General features: G+C 36.8%; 1 protein-coding gene across 2 annotated transcripts in view; it reads left to right on the top strand.

The window, feature by feature from the left end:
- Positions 1 to 17,547, top strand: part of LOC150074994 (sodium/potassium-transporting ATPase subunit alpha-like) — a 219,529-nt gene that overhangs the window by 78,139 nt on the left and 123,843 nt on the right. For both annotated transcript variants that reach the window (XM_090388741.1, XM_090388740.1), the window contains exons 5-7: positions 1,551 to 1,664; positions 1,750 to 2,002; positions 11,206 to 11,474. In XM_090388741.1, coding sequence (XP_090244867.1) covers positions 1,551 to 1,664; positions 1,750 to 2,002; positions 11,206 to 11,474 — 636 coding nt within the window. The remainder of the gene's footprint in view (positions 1 to 1,550; positions 1,665 to 1,749; positions 2,003 to 11,205; positions 11,475 to 17,547) is intronic.

Below are 17,547 nucleotides of genomic sequence, written 5' to 3'. Positions count from 1 at the left end.
AATGCTACCTCCTTCAGTAGACTAGACAAAAACAGTAGCAAATTTAAAACTGAGAAAGGAGTTTGACAAGGAGACATATCTCTGAAGTTGTTTACTGCTGCCCTTGAGGAAGCTTTCAGAAGATTAGATTTGTCACAGAAAAGTCAGTGTGAATGGAGAGTACCTAAACCATTTACGATTTGCAGATGGCATTGTGGTCATAAGCCACAATCCCAAAGAATTAGAGGAAAATCTTTATCAGTTATGCAGAGTTAGTAAGGATTTTGGACTAAAGATGAATATGGCTAAAACAAAAGTAATGATGAACAAGTATGCCACAGAAAGGGATATAATCATTGAAGGAGCAGTAATTGAAAAGGTGGATTCATATACTTATTTGGGACAAGTCATTAGCTGTAATAATGATAATTGGCTGGAAGTCAAGAGAAAATAAATTTCAGATAGATACATTCAGGCATATGATGCAAGAAAGAAAGCTTATACAGCATCAGCCAAAAAAAAAAAAAACCTCTTTTCGCCCATCCACTCACTCCAAATGTTTGTCTAGTTCTGCCTTGAATCTATTTAAGATATCAACTTCTATGACAGATGGAAGTTTGTCAACTGCAATCAACGACCTGCTGACTAAAGGCAAACTTCTGCACTTCTGTCCTACAACTGTCTTTCCTCAATTTGAATTTGTGCCCTCTCAGGCGATTATTCTGGGCAAGAGGAAGAATCCCATCAGCATTGAGCATTCTCAAACCATTCAAGGCCTTATACACCTCAATCAGATCTCCAGACAATGTAATTTGCAAAACTTAAACCTTTCTTCATAACAGCCTTCCTTGCACCAATGTGCAAGGAAGCCCGAGGCTTATGCTACACCAGGAAAAAAAAGTTCCCGAGTTACCCTGAGAGAGAGAGAGAGAGAGAGAGAGAGAGAGAGAGAGAGAGAGAGAGAGAGAGAGAGAGAGAGAGAGAGAGACAAAAGTAGAAGGGAATCACCAAGAAAGAGAAGAATGATGATATCCAGCTCAGGACCCTGGGTGTGCCAAGCACATACTCACCAGATGTGAGCCTCCGGGGTTAAACTCTTTGTTCCATTCACTAACATTTTACCCTTCTCTGTACTTGTTCCAGCAGCTCTACATCCTTCTTAAAATGAGGCCTCCTGACCATTGCCTTATACAAGGGGATAATCACCTCCTTATCCTTGCTAAAAAATTCCTGTATAATTCCTGCTAGAATAAATTCCTGTATAAGTTCATATCATTCCCCTTTAATTCTGTTGTTCCTCATATGGCAACCTATCTTCATGAATAATTTGTCTATGGCTTATTTATCTAGGTACATTGCTACATGCTGTAGTTCACAAAATGTTCAGTGATGTGTATTTTTTCTATTTTAGTTATTATGAAGCTTTTTTTCAAAATGGAATACACACACACACACACACACACACACACACACACACACACACACACACACACACACACACACACACTCATTCATGCAGCTAATGGCCTGTCATATAGAAACTTTTATATTTATTATTTTTTCTATTACAGCTATACTTAGGTATTGTGTTGTCAGTAGTAGTGATTGTGACTGGTTGTTTCTCATATTATCAAGAAGCCAAAAGCTCAAAAATCATGGAATCCTTTAAAAATATGGTACCACAAGTAAGTAGTATTCTTTATTTTTGTAATATGTAATTTAAAGTTTGGCAATTATATTTTAAATCACTTTGAATATTTTTTCCTATAGTATGCTGTTGTTCTTAGAGATGGTGAGAAATTAACACTTCCAGCTGAAGAAGTGGTTGTTGGAGATATAGTAGAAGTAAAAGGTGGGGATCGTATTCCAGCTGATATGAGAGTAATTTCAGCACAATCTCTCAAAGTTGACAATTCATCTCTCACTGGTGAATCAGAGCCACAGACAAGGACACCAGAATCGACCAATGTTAATCCTTTAGAAACAAGAAACTTGTGCTTCTTTTCCACCAACTGTGTAGAAGGTAAGATATAGTTACGTAATATTGATTATTTTATTCCTTTCCTTTATGAAATCATCTTTCTGTATGAAATCAAAATTAGGAGCACAGATTTGCTTGTTCATGTGTCACCATGATCCAATTTTGTTCAATTACCATAAAGAAGGTAAGAATAAATCTAGAAGAGCAGGGTGCTGCCTTAATGCAAACATCAAACTGTTCTGTTCTGTTTTCATATTCTTTCTGTATTCACAGTTTAGTGAAATTTATGAGCAATGCAAGTGGCTGAAAAAAATGCATAATTCCAATAGATGTCTTGCCTTTAATCAGATTGTATTGCCTATCACCAGGCATTGATGAACAGTGTCATAATTTATTTTAAAAGTGGTCATAGTATTAATGACAAGAAAGATTTTAAACATAAATATTCATGTGTAGTCACATTATAAGATTCTGAAATTTTCTACATGAAAATCAGCCTATGTGCTATAAGCATTTTGAGGTAGTGAACAGTTTCCTCCCCACACTGTCACTTCATGAAATTTTGCATTTCCAGGGTAGTGTAAAAGTTCATATTTTGCTTGTATTATATTCAGCTTTTGAATTTGAACTTTTGAACTCAGCTTTTGAACAAATAAAATCTGAAAAAAGGAAATATAATACTTTGATCCTTTAATTTTTTTCTAAAGTCTGCTTTCTTGCATAATTTAGCCATATTAATATTCATTCTTTCCTAATGTCTGAATTTTTCTTCTTTCCTAATGATATTCAATAGATAGGTTTTTTACATTCCTGATAGGTAGATGGACATATTTTTCAGTATTCTCTAAATATAGGTTTCTCATAATTTTGTGCTTTATAGATGTTGCTAGTATTGGCAAAATTATACAAGGAAGCTAGCTTATAGTATTCTGTCATTGATCTATGTAAGCAAAAATAAACTTATTGCATTGCTTCAGTTGAAAGAAATTCCAGTATAGAAATGTAAATTAGACTTCACAACATTATTGGGGATGCTAAATACAAAGTGAGCCTGAGGCCATTCCTGAGGGCTTCAACTATTTCATCAAATAGGTGAAATAATTTGCATATTTAATGCCTGGTGCATTAATATGCAAAAGTGATTATTAGTAAGGGTACAAGAATGCAACTCAACTCTCGTAGTAGTAGTGGAAAATGATGCAAGAAAGCAAGCTTATATATAATCAGCGAAGAAGGGGGTAAGAAAAAAAAAAATACTACACACTTCACCAATCCACGTACTCCAAGAATTTGTCTACTTCTTTGAATTTATTCAAATCATCCACTTCAATAACAACAGATGGAGTCTTCCAGCAATCCTACATCTGCTGGCTGAAGGCAAACTTCTGCACATTTATTCTGCAACCATCCTTCCTCAACTTGAATTCATGTGCCTTCGTGTGTAGTCTCAGCAAGTGGAAGAATACCATTAATATTCAGCTTACTCAATCCATTCAAGACATTTAAACACTTCAAGCAGATCTCCCCACAGGTGCCTGGCCTCAAGATTCTACAATTTTGCAAAACTGAAACCTTTCTAGGTAAAAGCACCCTTTTGTTCCATTAACCAGTTTGTTTGCCCTTCTCTGCACACATCCCAGCAGATCTACATCCTTCCTAAAATGAGGCCTCCAGACGTGTGTAAAATACTCAAGATGTGCTTAACCATGACCTTGTATAAAGGGATAATCACCTCCTTATCCCTGCTAGCAAAGTTTCTGTATATCATTGACGAAACTCCATGAGCTGTCCCGGCAGCGCTGCTCAGAGAATTAATCATCTGACTTCACAATTACCCTTCCCCCAGGTTCTTTCATTTTCCACTACCATGTGAGTGTAGTACCACACACGTGATAAGTTACTCTGGGATTACTTCTACCTATATGTTAAACTTCAACTCAACTGCCATTTTTCAGACCATCAACCCAATTTCCTTTGAACTTCTTGAGTAGTAGCTACAATGGAGTGTACGCACGCACATACATACACACACACACACACACACACACACACACACACACACACACACACACACACACACGTTTTTTTTTTTTTCTTTAATCCAGTCTGAATTGCAATTCGTTGCTAACTACAATGGATTCCTGTTATTTGGGCCACCAGTTAATCGAGGCAGCCATTTATTTGGGGCAATTCTAAAAAAACAGAACCCAATTGAGAAAATAGCCAGGGTTTACTTCGCTTAATTGGGACAACGTATTGTTTAATCGAAGCAGGAGAGAGCACTGGAGATTACCCTACGATTGTCTCCGACCGTACCGCATGGTTTGGTTGGATTTCTGGAGATCGCAACCATAAAACAATAAAAACAATTAGCAGTCACCTGTTTATTGGGCTTTTCTGTTAGAGCAATCTTTCATAAACAGATAATAAACTCGATCTTATTGAATTTGAGATAATACCGACAGCTGGAATTCTGTGGGTTTTTATGGTGATATGTGTTTACACTTGCATGAAATCTTCAATCATAGAAAAAAATTAATTTTCAGAATCTTCTCTTCATTCCTATTTTTAAAGCTTCGTAACTTGTTACTCAGTTCTCACTTGCATGTATCTTGTTACTTGCAATTTGGGTGTGCTGTGTTCTTTGTTATTGATTGCTTATCTTTTTACTGTTTTAAATTTTAACCCCCACCCACAAATGTCAGTGAACAAATATGTCAACTAGTTAGTATGTACATATTACAGTATGTATTAATTACTCCGATTAACACGTATATTCTTCAATTTTCATGTATCATTTAATTTTTTAATTGGTAATGTAATAAAGGGTAAATTTGTGCTTAATATATCTTTACTTTTATAGCCTGTAGATAACATTCCTCCTATCTATTTTCGCTAATTAGAATCGCTGTTTAATAGAATTAAAATTCAATTCACAAACGTGATCACAATGACTGGCGCTTACTACACATCGTATAGTGAACGGTACTTTACTATGATGACTCCATCGTAACGTGACTTTATTGTACAGTGAACCAATTGTAAAGCAGGAGCCCATTGCATTTTTAACTTTTTTTATGTAAAACTTCGGATAATTGGGGCAGCCGCTTAATCAGGCCAAAATGCAATAGTCCCAATTTGTCCCAAATAACCGGAATCGACTGTACTAGTATATTCAAAAGTTCAACTGGAATTCAATAGTACGTCACCAAGGGTGTCAAGACTGTTACTCAGCATTTCTAAGAGGTACAAACTAAACATTATAATAATATGTGCACCAACATAGTCATGATGATGAGGTTGAAGAAATGTGCATATAGTCATGATGAAGAGGTTGAAGAAATGTGCATCGACATTTAGAGACTTCTAGATGAACAGAAAACTAATTACACCATCATTATGAAGAACTTCAATGCTAAAGTTGGAAAGAGACAAAACAGCACAGAAGAGGAAATTTTGAAAGAGGTGAAAGACTTGTGAAATTTGCAGAACCTTGAGGAATGTCAGTAATTAACCCTTTTTTCAAGAAAAGGGTGGACATGGAAGAGCCCAAATGAATTAACAACTAATGAAATTGACATCATCCTCACTAACAGAAGATATATTGTGAATGATTTTACCATCCTGAACAAGGTAAATGTTGGAAGTGATCACAGAATGGTAAGATGCACACCTGATATAGATGTAAGAAAAGAAAGGAAAAAACTGGCTCAAGTAAATAATATGGAGGTCTATGAGATAACAGAAAAGGAGAATAAGCAGTGTGTACTGAAACTTAAGAAAAATTATCTGACGGGATTATCCACTAGGAATTCGTCCCTCCTGGCCAGACCGTCAACACAAAGTTCTACTGTGATGTCCTGAGGTGTTAAGGGAAGCCGTCAGGAGGAAACATCCAGAAAAGTGGCACGCAAAGAGCTTGGTCCTTCATCATGACAACACGCTGGCCCACATTGCTGTGGAACAGTTTTTGGCATCCAACAAAATGACAATTGTCCCCAAAGCCCCTTATTTGCAGAGTTTTTTTGGTGACAATGTGGGAAGAGGACTTGTTTCTCTTCCCAAGAATGAAAATAAAGCTGAAGGGTTGAAGATTTGACAGCATAAAGGTTATACAAACTGAATTGCAGGTGGTGCCGAACATACTTTCGGGATGCATTCAAATTGTTGGAGAAGCACTGGAATCTTTGTTTACGCTCTCAAGGGGACTACTTCGAAAGTGACGAATAAGACCCAGGGTGAGTCTAATTTATTTTATCAATACATTTTGGGAACTATTGGGTAGCACCTCATACATTAGGAAAGGTGTGATGCCTAAGGAGTGGAATAATGCAATAATAATTTTGCTTCATAAGAAAGGAGATAAATCAGAAATTGGATATTATAGACCAATTAGCTTGTTGTCCCACATCTACAAGTTGTTCGCAAATGTCATTACTAACAGATTAGAAAAAATCCTTGACGAGAATCAACCTGGCTTTAGGACAGAATTCTCAACTGTGGATCACCTTCACATAATATCACAGCTAATGGAGAAAGCAAATGAATATAAAACACCATTATACCTAGAATTTGTGAATTATGAAAAGGCATTTGACTCCATACAGCATAAGACAATTTTTTTTTTTTTTTTTTTTTTTTTTTTTTTTCAGGCACTGGAATGACAAGGCATAGACAACCCATACATTGATTTTTAAGAAAATATTAGCATTAGTAGAGGCATTTGATGCAAGAAAGCAAGCTTATGCAGCATCAGCCAAAAAAAAAAAAAAAAAAAAAAACTCACTTCCACTTCACCCCTCTGTTCGTTCCAAATACCTGTCCAGCTGAGCCTTAAACTTATTTAGGCTATTAACCTCCACCACAAGGGACGGAAGTCTGTTCCACCAACCAACCACCCGCTGGCTAAAGGCAAATTTCCGCACGTCTATCCTACATCTGTCTTTCCTCAATTTGAATTTATGCCCTCTCAGGTGATTTTTCGGAGCTAGAGGAAGAATCCCATCAGCATTGAGCATGCTTAAACCATTCAAGGCTTTATACACCTCTATCAGATCACCTCGCTGGTGCCTAGTCTCCAGACACTGTAATTTGCAAAACTTAAGCCTTTCTTCGTAAGAGCACCCCTTTGTTCCATTCACTAATCTTGTTGCCCTTCTCTGTACTCGTTCCAGCAGCTCTACATCCTTCTTGAAATGAGGCCTCCAGACCTGTATACAGTACTCTAGGTGTGGCCTGACCATCGCCTTATACAATGGAATAATCACCTCCTTATCCCTGCTGGAAAAATTCCTGTATATCATTGACAATACTCCATGAGCTACTCTTGCAGCCCGTCTGCACTGCTCAGAGAACTTCATATCTGCCTGCACAACCACCCCCAAGTCCCTTTCATTCTCTACCACTGTCAGTGTAGTACCACAGAGTTGATACGTTGCTCTGGGGTTGCTGTTTCCCATGTGTAGTACTTTACATTTGTCAATGTTAAACTTCATTTGCCACCTCTCAGCCCATCTGCTCAACCTTTCCAGATCCTGTTGCAGCAGCATAGTGTCAGTAGTGTCCTTGACAACCCTGCCAACCTTTGTATCGTCTGCTAACTTGGACATTAAGCTCGATATACCATCATCAATATCATTTATAAATACAGAAAACAATAATGGACCCAACACTGAGCCCTGAGGGACTCCACTAATAACATCAGTCCACGATGAGCAGTGTCCATTGATTACCACTCTGTCTTCTCCCCCTCAACCACCCCTTTATCCATAGCAGCAATTTGCCTCCAATGTCACACTGCTCCAATTTGTGTAGCAGTCTTCCATGTGCAACAGTATCAAATGCCTTTCTAAGATCCAAGTATATAATATCAAAGTAATTCCCTGCATCCAGTTCTTTTGTGACTGCATCATAGTATCCAATCAAGTTGGTCAGGCAAGACTTCCCCTTAACAAAACCATGCTGTGTCTGAGCTATAACTGAAGTCTTGTCTAAATGATCCTGCACTGCTTCTTTAACCAGTGCCTCCATTAATTTTCCTGGAACAGAAGTTAAGCTCACAGGTCTATAATTACTTGTGTCAGCCTTTGATCCTCCTTTGTGAATTGGGGTCACATTTGCACATTTCCAGTCAATGGGTACCTCCCCTGAGTCCAAGGAAGCTCTCATAATTATGGCTAAGGGTTTGCTTACTTCCTTTGCTGCCTCCTTTAATATAACTGGATAGATCCCATCCACCCCGGGTGCCTTTCTTGTGTTTATCTTCAACAGTTTCTCCTCCACTTTACTCCCAGTTATTTCAAGATTCTGTAGCTTACTGCTAGAGTTGAATACACCTCTGGCATTCCCCTCGCTGAATAACTCCTCATGTGTGAATGTCGATGCAAAATATTCATTTAGTTTGTTAGCTACCTGAGCAGGATCATCAACACTTGACCCATCAATATCAAGTGGACCAATCTGATTCATCCCCTTCCTTCTAGAGTTTTCATAAGTAAAGAACTCTTTGCTGTTTTTCTTTGCATCCCTTGCCAAGGATTTCTCGTAATCTGCCTTCGCCTGCCTAACCTCCTTTGTAACTTGGTTGCATATCAACTTGTATCTATCATAGGCTTCTGTGTCATGTGTTAATTTGTATGTATCCCATGCATTTTTCTTCTCTGCCATATGCCTCATTAGTTCATCGGACATCCATTTTGGCCTAAACCTTGAACAATATTTCTTAGTTGGTATGTAAAGCCTAGTAGCTTCCAAGATAAGTTCTTTGAATGCTTCCCATTTTGAATTTGCTGTTGGTAACATCATCAGTTGGTCCCACTGTATAGAATTTAAATACTGTCTCAGTCCATCGTAGTCGCCTTTACGGAAGCAATAACCCTTCTCTTTACCCCTAATGGTAGTTACTTCTTTGAGTAAATCCCACTTCAGCACACTGTGATCACTGCCACCTAGTGGTTCATATATCTGCAGATTCTTAATGCATGAAGAATCACTGCTGATGATCAAATCAAGAGTATTACTCCCTCTAGTTGCCTCCCGAGCATGCTGATGTAGAAAACAATCATCCAATAAATCCACAAAAGCCCTGCTAGTGTGTGAGTAACCAGCCCCCAAATTCCAGTCAATATCTGGGAAATTAAAATCTCCCATTATTAAGACACTCTGATTTACTGGCCCACTCTATTTCCCTGTACAGTTCCTTATTATACTCATCAGAGTCATTAGGCCTATAGCACACTCCTACTCTCAATTTTGATCTCCCAATGTTTATGTCACACCAAACTGACTCCACACTGCACTGTCCAGCGATGTCGACTGGCTTCACTTCCTTGGTTTTTATGTGTTTCTTCACTAATAGCATAACCCCTCCCCCCTTCCTATCCTGTCTATCCTTTCTGTAGACGTTGTACTCCCCAAATTGCAGTTCTGCATCCCTTATATCTGTGTGACACCACGTCTCTGATATCCCAACAATATCTGCCTTTGATGTTTTGAGCAATATCTCAAATTCATCAAATTTATTTACTAAACTCCTAGCATTGGTGTACACGCAAGTATACCTGCACCTGTTTCTATTCTTAGCTACCCTAACACAACCCATGTGTTTACTTGTACCGCAATGGCTCCCAGCAGTCTCTGAAATACCATGCATCTTGTTTTTCAGGCTTCTGCTCATTCTAATAGAAGCAGTGCAAGAATCTCTTTCACCTCTGCCAGTGGCTACTGTCAATCTATTGGTCTTTGTCTCCCCCCAAGCTAGCAGTTTTCCGACCCACCTAACACTGCCTCGATAGCATCAGCAAATATTCTTGCACCCTTTCTATTTAAGTGTATCCCATCCCTGTAGAAGCAATCTCTCCTGTTAACAAGTACAGTCCAGGCTGAAAAAAATTCTACCCCTTGAGCCTTGCACAATCTTTCCAGGGCCGAATTGATCGACAAGGCTCTCATCATATACTCCCTCCTATCGTGTCTGGGCAGAATTGCAGACACTTTCAACTTCAACCCTAATTCTCGGCTTTTGTTCAACAGTGACCTGTACTTGTTAAGTAATTAATGTAAATATATGAGAATACTGCCTCCTTTATTAGACTAGACAAAGACAGCACAAAATTTAAAATTCAGAAAGGAGTTTGACAAGGAGACACTATCTCCGAAGTTGTTTATTGCTGCTCTTGAGGAAGCTTTCAGAAGATTGGACTGGTCGCAGAAAGGAGTCAATGTTGAATGGAGATTACCTAAACCATTTATGATTTGCAGATGACATTGTGATCATAAGCCAAGGTCCCAAAGAATTAGAGAAAAATCTTAATCAGTTATGCAGAGTTAGTAAGGATTTCGGACTAAAGATGAATATGGCTAAAAAGCTAAAACAAAAGTAATGATGAACAAGTATGCCTCAGATATAATCATTGAAGGAGCAGTAATTGAAAAGGTGGATTCATATATTTATCTTGGACAAGCAAAGATAAATATATGAATATCATTATCTGTACTAATGATAAATGGCTGGAAGTCAAGAGAAGAATAAATTTCAGATGGATACCATTCAGGAAATAGTCACATACTGAAGAGCAATATTCTAATTTGTCTGAAACGTAAAATAATGAACCAATGTATATTCCCCACTATGACTTATGGAAGTGAAATTTGGGCACTCGCCAAAAGAATGGACAAGAAGCTGAAAACTACAAAGCAGGTAGAATGGAATGAATTATATTAGGAACCAGATTGTTGGAAGAGAAGAGAACTGAAATGGACTTGGGCAGGGCTCAAAGACATGATGACAGATGGAATAAGAAAATAACAGAATGGTACCCAAGAGGAGCTAAAAGAAAACCTGGAAGTCAACAATTGAGATGGACAGATGAAATTTGCAAGTTTGCAGGTTGTAAATGGATGGCCATTGCACAAAACAGGAGGAACTGGAAAAATGCTAGAGAGGCCTTCATCCTGCAGTGGACTGGTTGTTGGTGATGGCTGTTGATAATGACTAGTATATATTTCATTTTATCTTCTTTTATAGTTTGGAATTATAAATTTACCAATTTTGAACAATAATAATGTCATGTTTTATGACACTAGGTATTTACTCATTTCTGTAACCACCTTTTTCAATTTCCACCTCTAATAGAGCATTTGCATGTGAATTGCATGATTTGCTTGTTTTAATCACTAGTTATATAAAATGCATAGACTTTGACTTCCTTCTTTCTTCACTTTCTAATGCTTTTGTGTTCTTTCAGGTGCTGGCAAAGGTATTGTAGTCAACACTGGTGATCGCACAGTTATGGGTCGTATTGCTAATTTAGCATCAGGACTTGAAATGGGAGATACGCCTATTGCAAGAGAAATTGCTCATTTCATCCATCTAATCACTGGAGTAGCTGTATTCCTGGGACTCAGTTTTTTTCTCATTGCTTTCATACTTGGTTACCATTGGCTTGATGCAGTTATCTTCTTGATTGGAATCATTGTGGCAAATGTTCCTGAAGGTCTCTTAGCCACTGTCACGGTATGTTTTATAGTAAATATAAAGCTATTGGTATTTTTATTATTAATATGGAAGAAGCATAGTTCATTATCCCCAAAAGAGATCTTAATGTTTCAAAACTTCATTTAAAATGTTACGAAGACTTTATTGATAATTTAGAGCATTGTTCAAAAATGGATTACTTCAGGAAACACTAAAAATTGTTTTAAGAAACTATTGTATATTCTGATTTCTGTTTTAGTTTTACATATCACATTTCTGTATGATGGTGATAGGCTAGTATGAAAAATTGAAATGAGACATCCATGATTTGATATAGTCATTTGATATATCATGATTTACATTCAGCTAAAAATAAATTTTTAGTTGTAAATTTGATATAAATTTTATTTATGAAAATATTAACTGATAAATTGCTTGAATAAAATGCAGTTTTCTTAATATAAGAAATTGCCTAGTACTTTTTCTTATACTCTTCTTGTATAAGAAAAACTATGCCACTTATTTACAGTAATCTGACTCCTTATCACTATTTTTCTCACAATTTAGTCTTTAAACTGTAAATATTCAGCTCATCTGCTACTTTTGCTGAGCATTCTATGAATCTTACTTCAATTAATCAAGGATATATCTGATTCACTCTTACTTTTTTTTTTTTCTTTTGTTCATGTATGAGTAGAACTAGTCTCCATTATTAGCTCTTTGTTAGTAATTTCTCATACTCTACTTTTGCTTATCTTTCTCCATCAGTGGTTTTGTACCTGTATATCTAACTGTCCCATCCTTTTTCTTTTGCTCAATTAAACTCGTAAACCCTCTTTTTCCATCCATTTTGACAGCTTTATTTTGGAACTTCACCGTAACAAAGAACCAGTTGCAAAGAACACAAGTCTCTTTCTGCCAGCTTAGGTCATTAAAAACAGCAGTGTTCAAGAAGGTAAAAATAAAGCAATGAGTAAAATTAGAATATTTTGACATTCATGACATGCTGTAATGTCTTAATGGGAATTGTCTTAATGGTAATGTCTCAATGGGAATTGTCTTAATGGTAATGTCTCAATGGGAAACAACGGAAGATTAATGGATGCTTCCAAGGCTGTTTCCTTCCTTTCACGTGGTGGCAATGTCTGTTATACATTAGTCAGACCTAATGATTTGCTGGAGTGTTATTAATGGCTTGTGGAAAAGAGATTTATCTGCGTTTTTCTATATGTTGTTGGACATGATTCCCAATTCTTGTATTGAAATCACCTCTTTCAAAAAAAAAAAAAAAAAAAGTTGTGCAAGGACAGTAGAATTTTAATCCTTTATTACAGCCTTAGGTGCCTATTTTGTTTTAAGTTTTTATTCAATATAAACTCCTCTAGCTTGTTTGTACTGGGGTATTGCTCTTACTTTTTTGGTTGATAATAAATCATTTTATGTATAATCTTCTCTGATGCAACTGAGAGATCTGCATAAAATTGTATTTTCTTCATGTGAGAAATCTTCAGTCAATCCATACAGAAGGTTGGCACGCAGTGTAATTAGTAGTACTTGCTCAGATGACCTTTTCACAATAACTAGCTGAAAAGTAAAATGCTGGCAGCATCCAAGCCAGATAGTATTGCTAATAGAAAAATGAATTCCAATTTTTTTTTATTTATTATTTTATTATTTTTTTATAGCAGAAGAAATCTCTGCCCTTCCTGTTTTGCTTGCCTGTATACAGATGTTGATGACTCTTCTCAAAGTTTTGAATTTCTCACATTTGGATAATGTGAGAATGTTATAATTATAAGTGAATTGCACCAGAAGCATATTTTGAAGCATGTGTATTTCATCGCTTCAAGTAGAAATCTTCATTTCTACTTGAAGTTCTACTACTATAATCAGGAAAAATAAATAAATACATCAGGTAATATGTATACCCATCACTGGCCTACTGGGTAATTTACACAGTTTTTCCCAGGGATAACACAAGAAAATATGGCTTGGATTTTATGCCCATTCTAATTGTGGCAAAGCTCAAATCATTCAAATCCTTATAAATTCAAATTGGATTCAATCAGTCCTCCACAACACATTTGAACATACAACATAAAATTAAAAAAATAATTAAAAAATTTTAAAAAAATAATAAAAACATAAAATATTTAAAATAAGTTTAAAGAAAATCTTTATTTGCTACCATTGGCACAAAGATCAATCAAATGACCCAATAATAGAAAAAAAAAAAAAATTCAAGGGCATGGTAGAAAAAGAAATACCAACCATAAAAATTCTCTCCATATGAAAAAGTTACCGTATTTCCCCATGTATAAGACGCACCTTAATTTTGGAGCCCGAAATTTGAAAAAAAATGTATTACATTAAGTTATTGAACTCAAGTTTTATTCATCATAAAATTCATACAACTCCTCATCACTGTCAAAACTCCCATCCATTAGCTTGTCTTCATCTGTGTCTGATGATGAATCACTGTCTTCATATATTGCCTCGTCCTCGGTTCCATCTATGGCATTTGAAATGCCACACTTCTTAATGACTTGACAACGATCTCAATCTTGATATTATCCCAGGATCTTTTCACCCAGGTACAAACTTCTCCTATAGTTGGTTTCTTCACTCTTCCTGCTAGTGTCAAATTGTCCCCAGAAGACTTCATCCATTGGTTCCATTCGTCTCTCATGGCAGCTTTGAAGGGTTTGTTAATGCTGACATCAAGTGGTTGGAGCTGGGATGTCAAGCCTCCAGATATGACGGCAAGTTTGTTTTTTGCTCTGCAGCAATGTTCTTTGTGTTTTTTGTTATGTATGCCCAGAACTGATCAAGCACCAATAGGGCAGGTTTGCATAAGAGCCCACCTGGTCTCCTGCTCCAAACTTTCTCAAACCAGATCTTCATCCCATCCTGATCCATCCAACCCTTGTCATGAACGTAGAAAATCACTCCTTGAGGAATGTCTTCTTTTTGCGTTTGAAAATCAGCATAGGAGGCAGCTTGGTTCCGTCGGCACAACAAGCTAGAACAACTGTATAATGGCTCTTTTCATGTCCACTTGTCTTCACAGTTACAGTTTTCACCCCCTTCTTATCAACAGTTCTGTTAATTGGGACATCAGCATTAATCTTGCTCAATCCATTCGAACAGGGACTTACAGGCAAGAAAGAGTGGTTTATATTGAATTAATAAATAACTATTCAATAATAGTTAATTTATTAATTCAATATAAACTACAAGTAAGGTGAACATCAAAATTACAATGATGTCCAATTCAGAGTATAAGTTGAGACTATATATTTTGCTTTTATAGTGTTAGTGAATGATGAAACATTAATGATGATAACATTGTATGCACTAATATTAGATAAAGGTGAAATATTTAGATATGACAACTTATTGAAGTTCTCATATCTCAATATTTCTAAGATTTGTTCTGAGTACTCCTCCCCCAGGATTGAAACATTTGATCTAATCTTGCCAATGTGAAAACTAGCCCTATCAAAGCTAAAAAATATTGATAGGAAACAAAATCAAAAACTTATGAGGCGCTTGAACAGCTTCAAAGGATCAGAAATACTAATTTAGTATTTTAATGAAATATGCTCAGTTACTAATTGAAGGAAAATAGGTAATACTTTCAGAGTTTAAAGAGATGATAGTTAGGACTGCAAAGGAAGTATTGTCAGAATGAAAGAACTACTTTGAAGGCCCATTCAACATCAGAACTAACACTGAACTACAGAAAAAACACCTGCAGTCTGTGTTGATCAAATAATTAATCATGAAGATTTTGTACTCAACAAAATTTTGATAGCAATTGCAAATTAAAAAAAAAGCTGACATATTAGTTGTTTTGGATGGTGTTATGGCAAAAACTTTCAAACGTGAAGGTCTTGCTCTTGTTTCCCAACTTAAATCTGTAATTGTCCATCGCATCATTTTTGGTTCCAGAGAGCAATGGAAGAGCGGCTTTATTATTCCAATCCCAAGGAATAGCTAGTCATTTTGAGTTATTAGACTGCGTAGAGTAATTTTATATATATATATAATGATAGTATTAAGAAGCTAAGTAATCATAGAGGATGGAGAGTAACAGTACAAAAAGGAAGATAACATTGATTATGGATCAGGGACACTGCATTAGCAAAACATACCATATAGCCATAATGTTTATATATATATAGTATGTAGAAAGTGTGAAGATTTTTTTTTAATCCTATTGAATCTACAGTATACACCAGAAGTAAGTGAATTCGACAAAAAATTTTCATCAAATTCATATATATGAATTTGATGGTGAATATATATATATTTTTTCACTTCCACAACAACAGATGGAAATTTGTTCATCAATAAACTGGCTAAAGGCAAATTTCCACACACCTCTTCTGCAACCATCCTTCCTCAATTTGAATTTGTGTGTGGTCTCAGCAAGAGGAAGAATCCCATCAGCATTAATCTTGCTCATTACATTCAAAGCATTAAACACCTCAATCTGATCACCTCACAGGTGCCTAGTCTCCAGATGCTGCAGTTTGCAGAACTGAAGCTGCCTTTCTTGATAAGAGCACCCCTTTATTCCACTCACCAATCTTGTTGCCTTTCTCTGTACCCATTCCAGGAGCTCTATATCCTTCCTAAAATGAGGCCTACAGACCTGCATGCAGTATTCAAGATGTGGCCTGCACATTTGCTTATACATTGGGATAATTACCTCCTTATTCCTGTAACAAAGCACCATGAGCTGTCCTGGCACCCTGCCTGCACTGCTCCGAGAACTTCATATCTGACTATACAATTACCCCCTGGTTGTTCATTTTCTACTACCCTGAGTGTAGTAAAAAAAAATTTTCCACAGTTTTTTTTACTACATTCAGTTAGTACATTACTCTGGAATTACTGCTACCCATATGCAGCATTTTACATTCATCAATGTTAAACTTTAACTGCCACTTCTTAGCTCATCTGCCTAATTTTTCTAAATCTTCCTGCAGTAGCTTAGTGGCATTAACCACCCTGCCAACCTTTGCATCGTCAGCAAGCTTAGACTTAAGCCTTACTCATTGATTGCCCCAAATACAGTAGTGACTGACAAACTGTTTACTTCATTTCCCACAATGAATACTCTCTCAGTTTTGCTGACCTCCTGGCAATTTTGCCACACATTGCCAAAATGTTGCCATTATTGGGGTGCGAGAGTACATGTGAACAGACAAAGTTTTTATGGCTGCAGCAAATAGAGAAGTTTTTGCTTTTTTATTGACTTAAATTGGCATATTAATTTATTTTTTAGAGTTACTTTATATTCCTAGTAACAATACTTTAGTTTAAATTGAATTTTGAATTTTTGTCTATTGAAATGCACTGCTTGTTTGATGTTTGTGGAGCAATCAGGAACAGGATATTGCCAACGGGAATGTCTTTGTATGTGCGTGCAATTTAAGGAGTCCGAGGAAATCGGGCACTAACTCGGCATTGTTATGGGCTCATATGAGAGCTTGAAGGACAGGGTGGATGGCCTAGAAGGATTTAAATTGAGGGCCCAACAAGCTCTCAGCTGCCCACATCAATGCCAGAGCATGCACTTGGACATCATGCAACGCAGCAACAACCCCCCCAAGGCAGAATGCACTGGTCCCAAAGGAACTAGTTGTTGTAGGTGACTCTATTGTTGGGGAAACGGGGAACATATTGTGCAAAAAGGATAGATGGAACAGAAACAGGGTATGTCTGCCAGGGGCAAAGGTTGATTACGTTTTAGGGCAGATATCATCCTTTAAGGGCACAAAGGGTGATATTGTTGTACACGTTGGCTGTAATGATATTAAGAGTAGGAGACCGGCAGAATTACTTAACAAGTACAAGACAATGCTGAAAAAAAGCCGTGAGTTAGGGTTGAATTTGAAAGTGTGTGCAATTCTGCCCAGACACAATAGGAGGGAGTATATGATGAGATTCGGCCCTGGAGGGATTGTGCAAGGCTCAAGGGGTAGAATTTTTCTCAGCCTGGTCTGTGCTTGTTAACATGAGAGACTGCTTCTACAGAGATGGGATACACTTAAATAGAGGGTGCAAGAATTTTTGCTGATGCTATCGAGGCAGAGTTAGG

Source organism: Mastigoproctus giganteus, chromosome 14 (assembly GCF_048544385.1).
Source record: "Mastigoproctus giganteus isolate SK-2022 chromosome 14, ASM4854438v1, whole genome shotgun sequence".
Taxonomy (NCBI): Eukaryota; Metazoa; Arthropoda; class Arachnida; order Uropygi; family Thelyphonidae; genus Mastigoproctus; species Mastigoproctus giganteus.
Note: the sequence above shows the minus strand (reverse complement) of the source record. Positions and strands in the feature narration are given on the sequence as shown.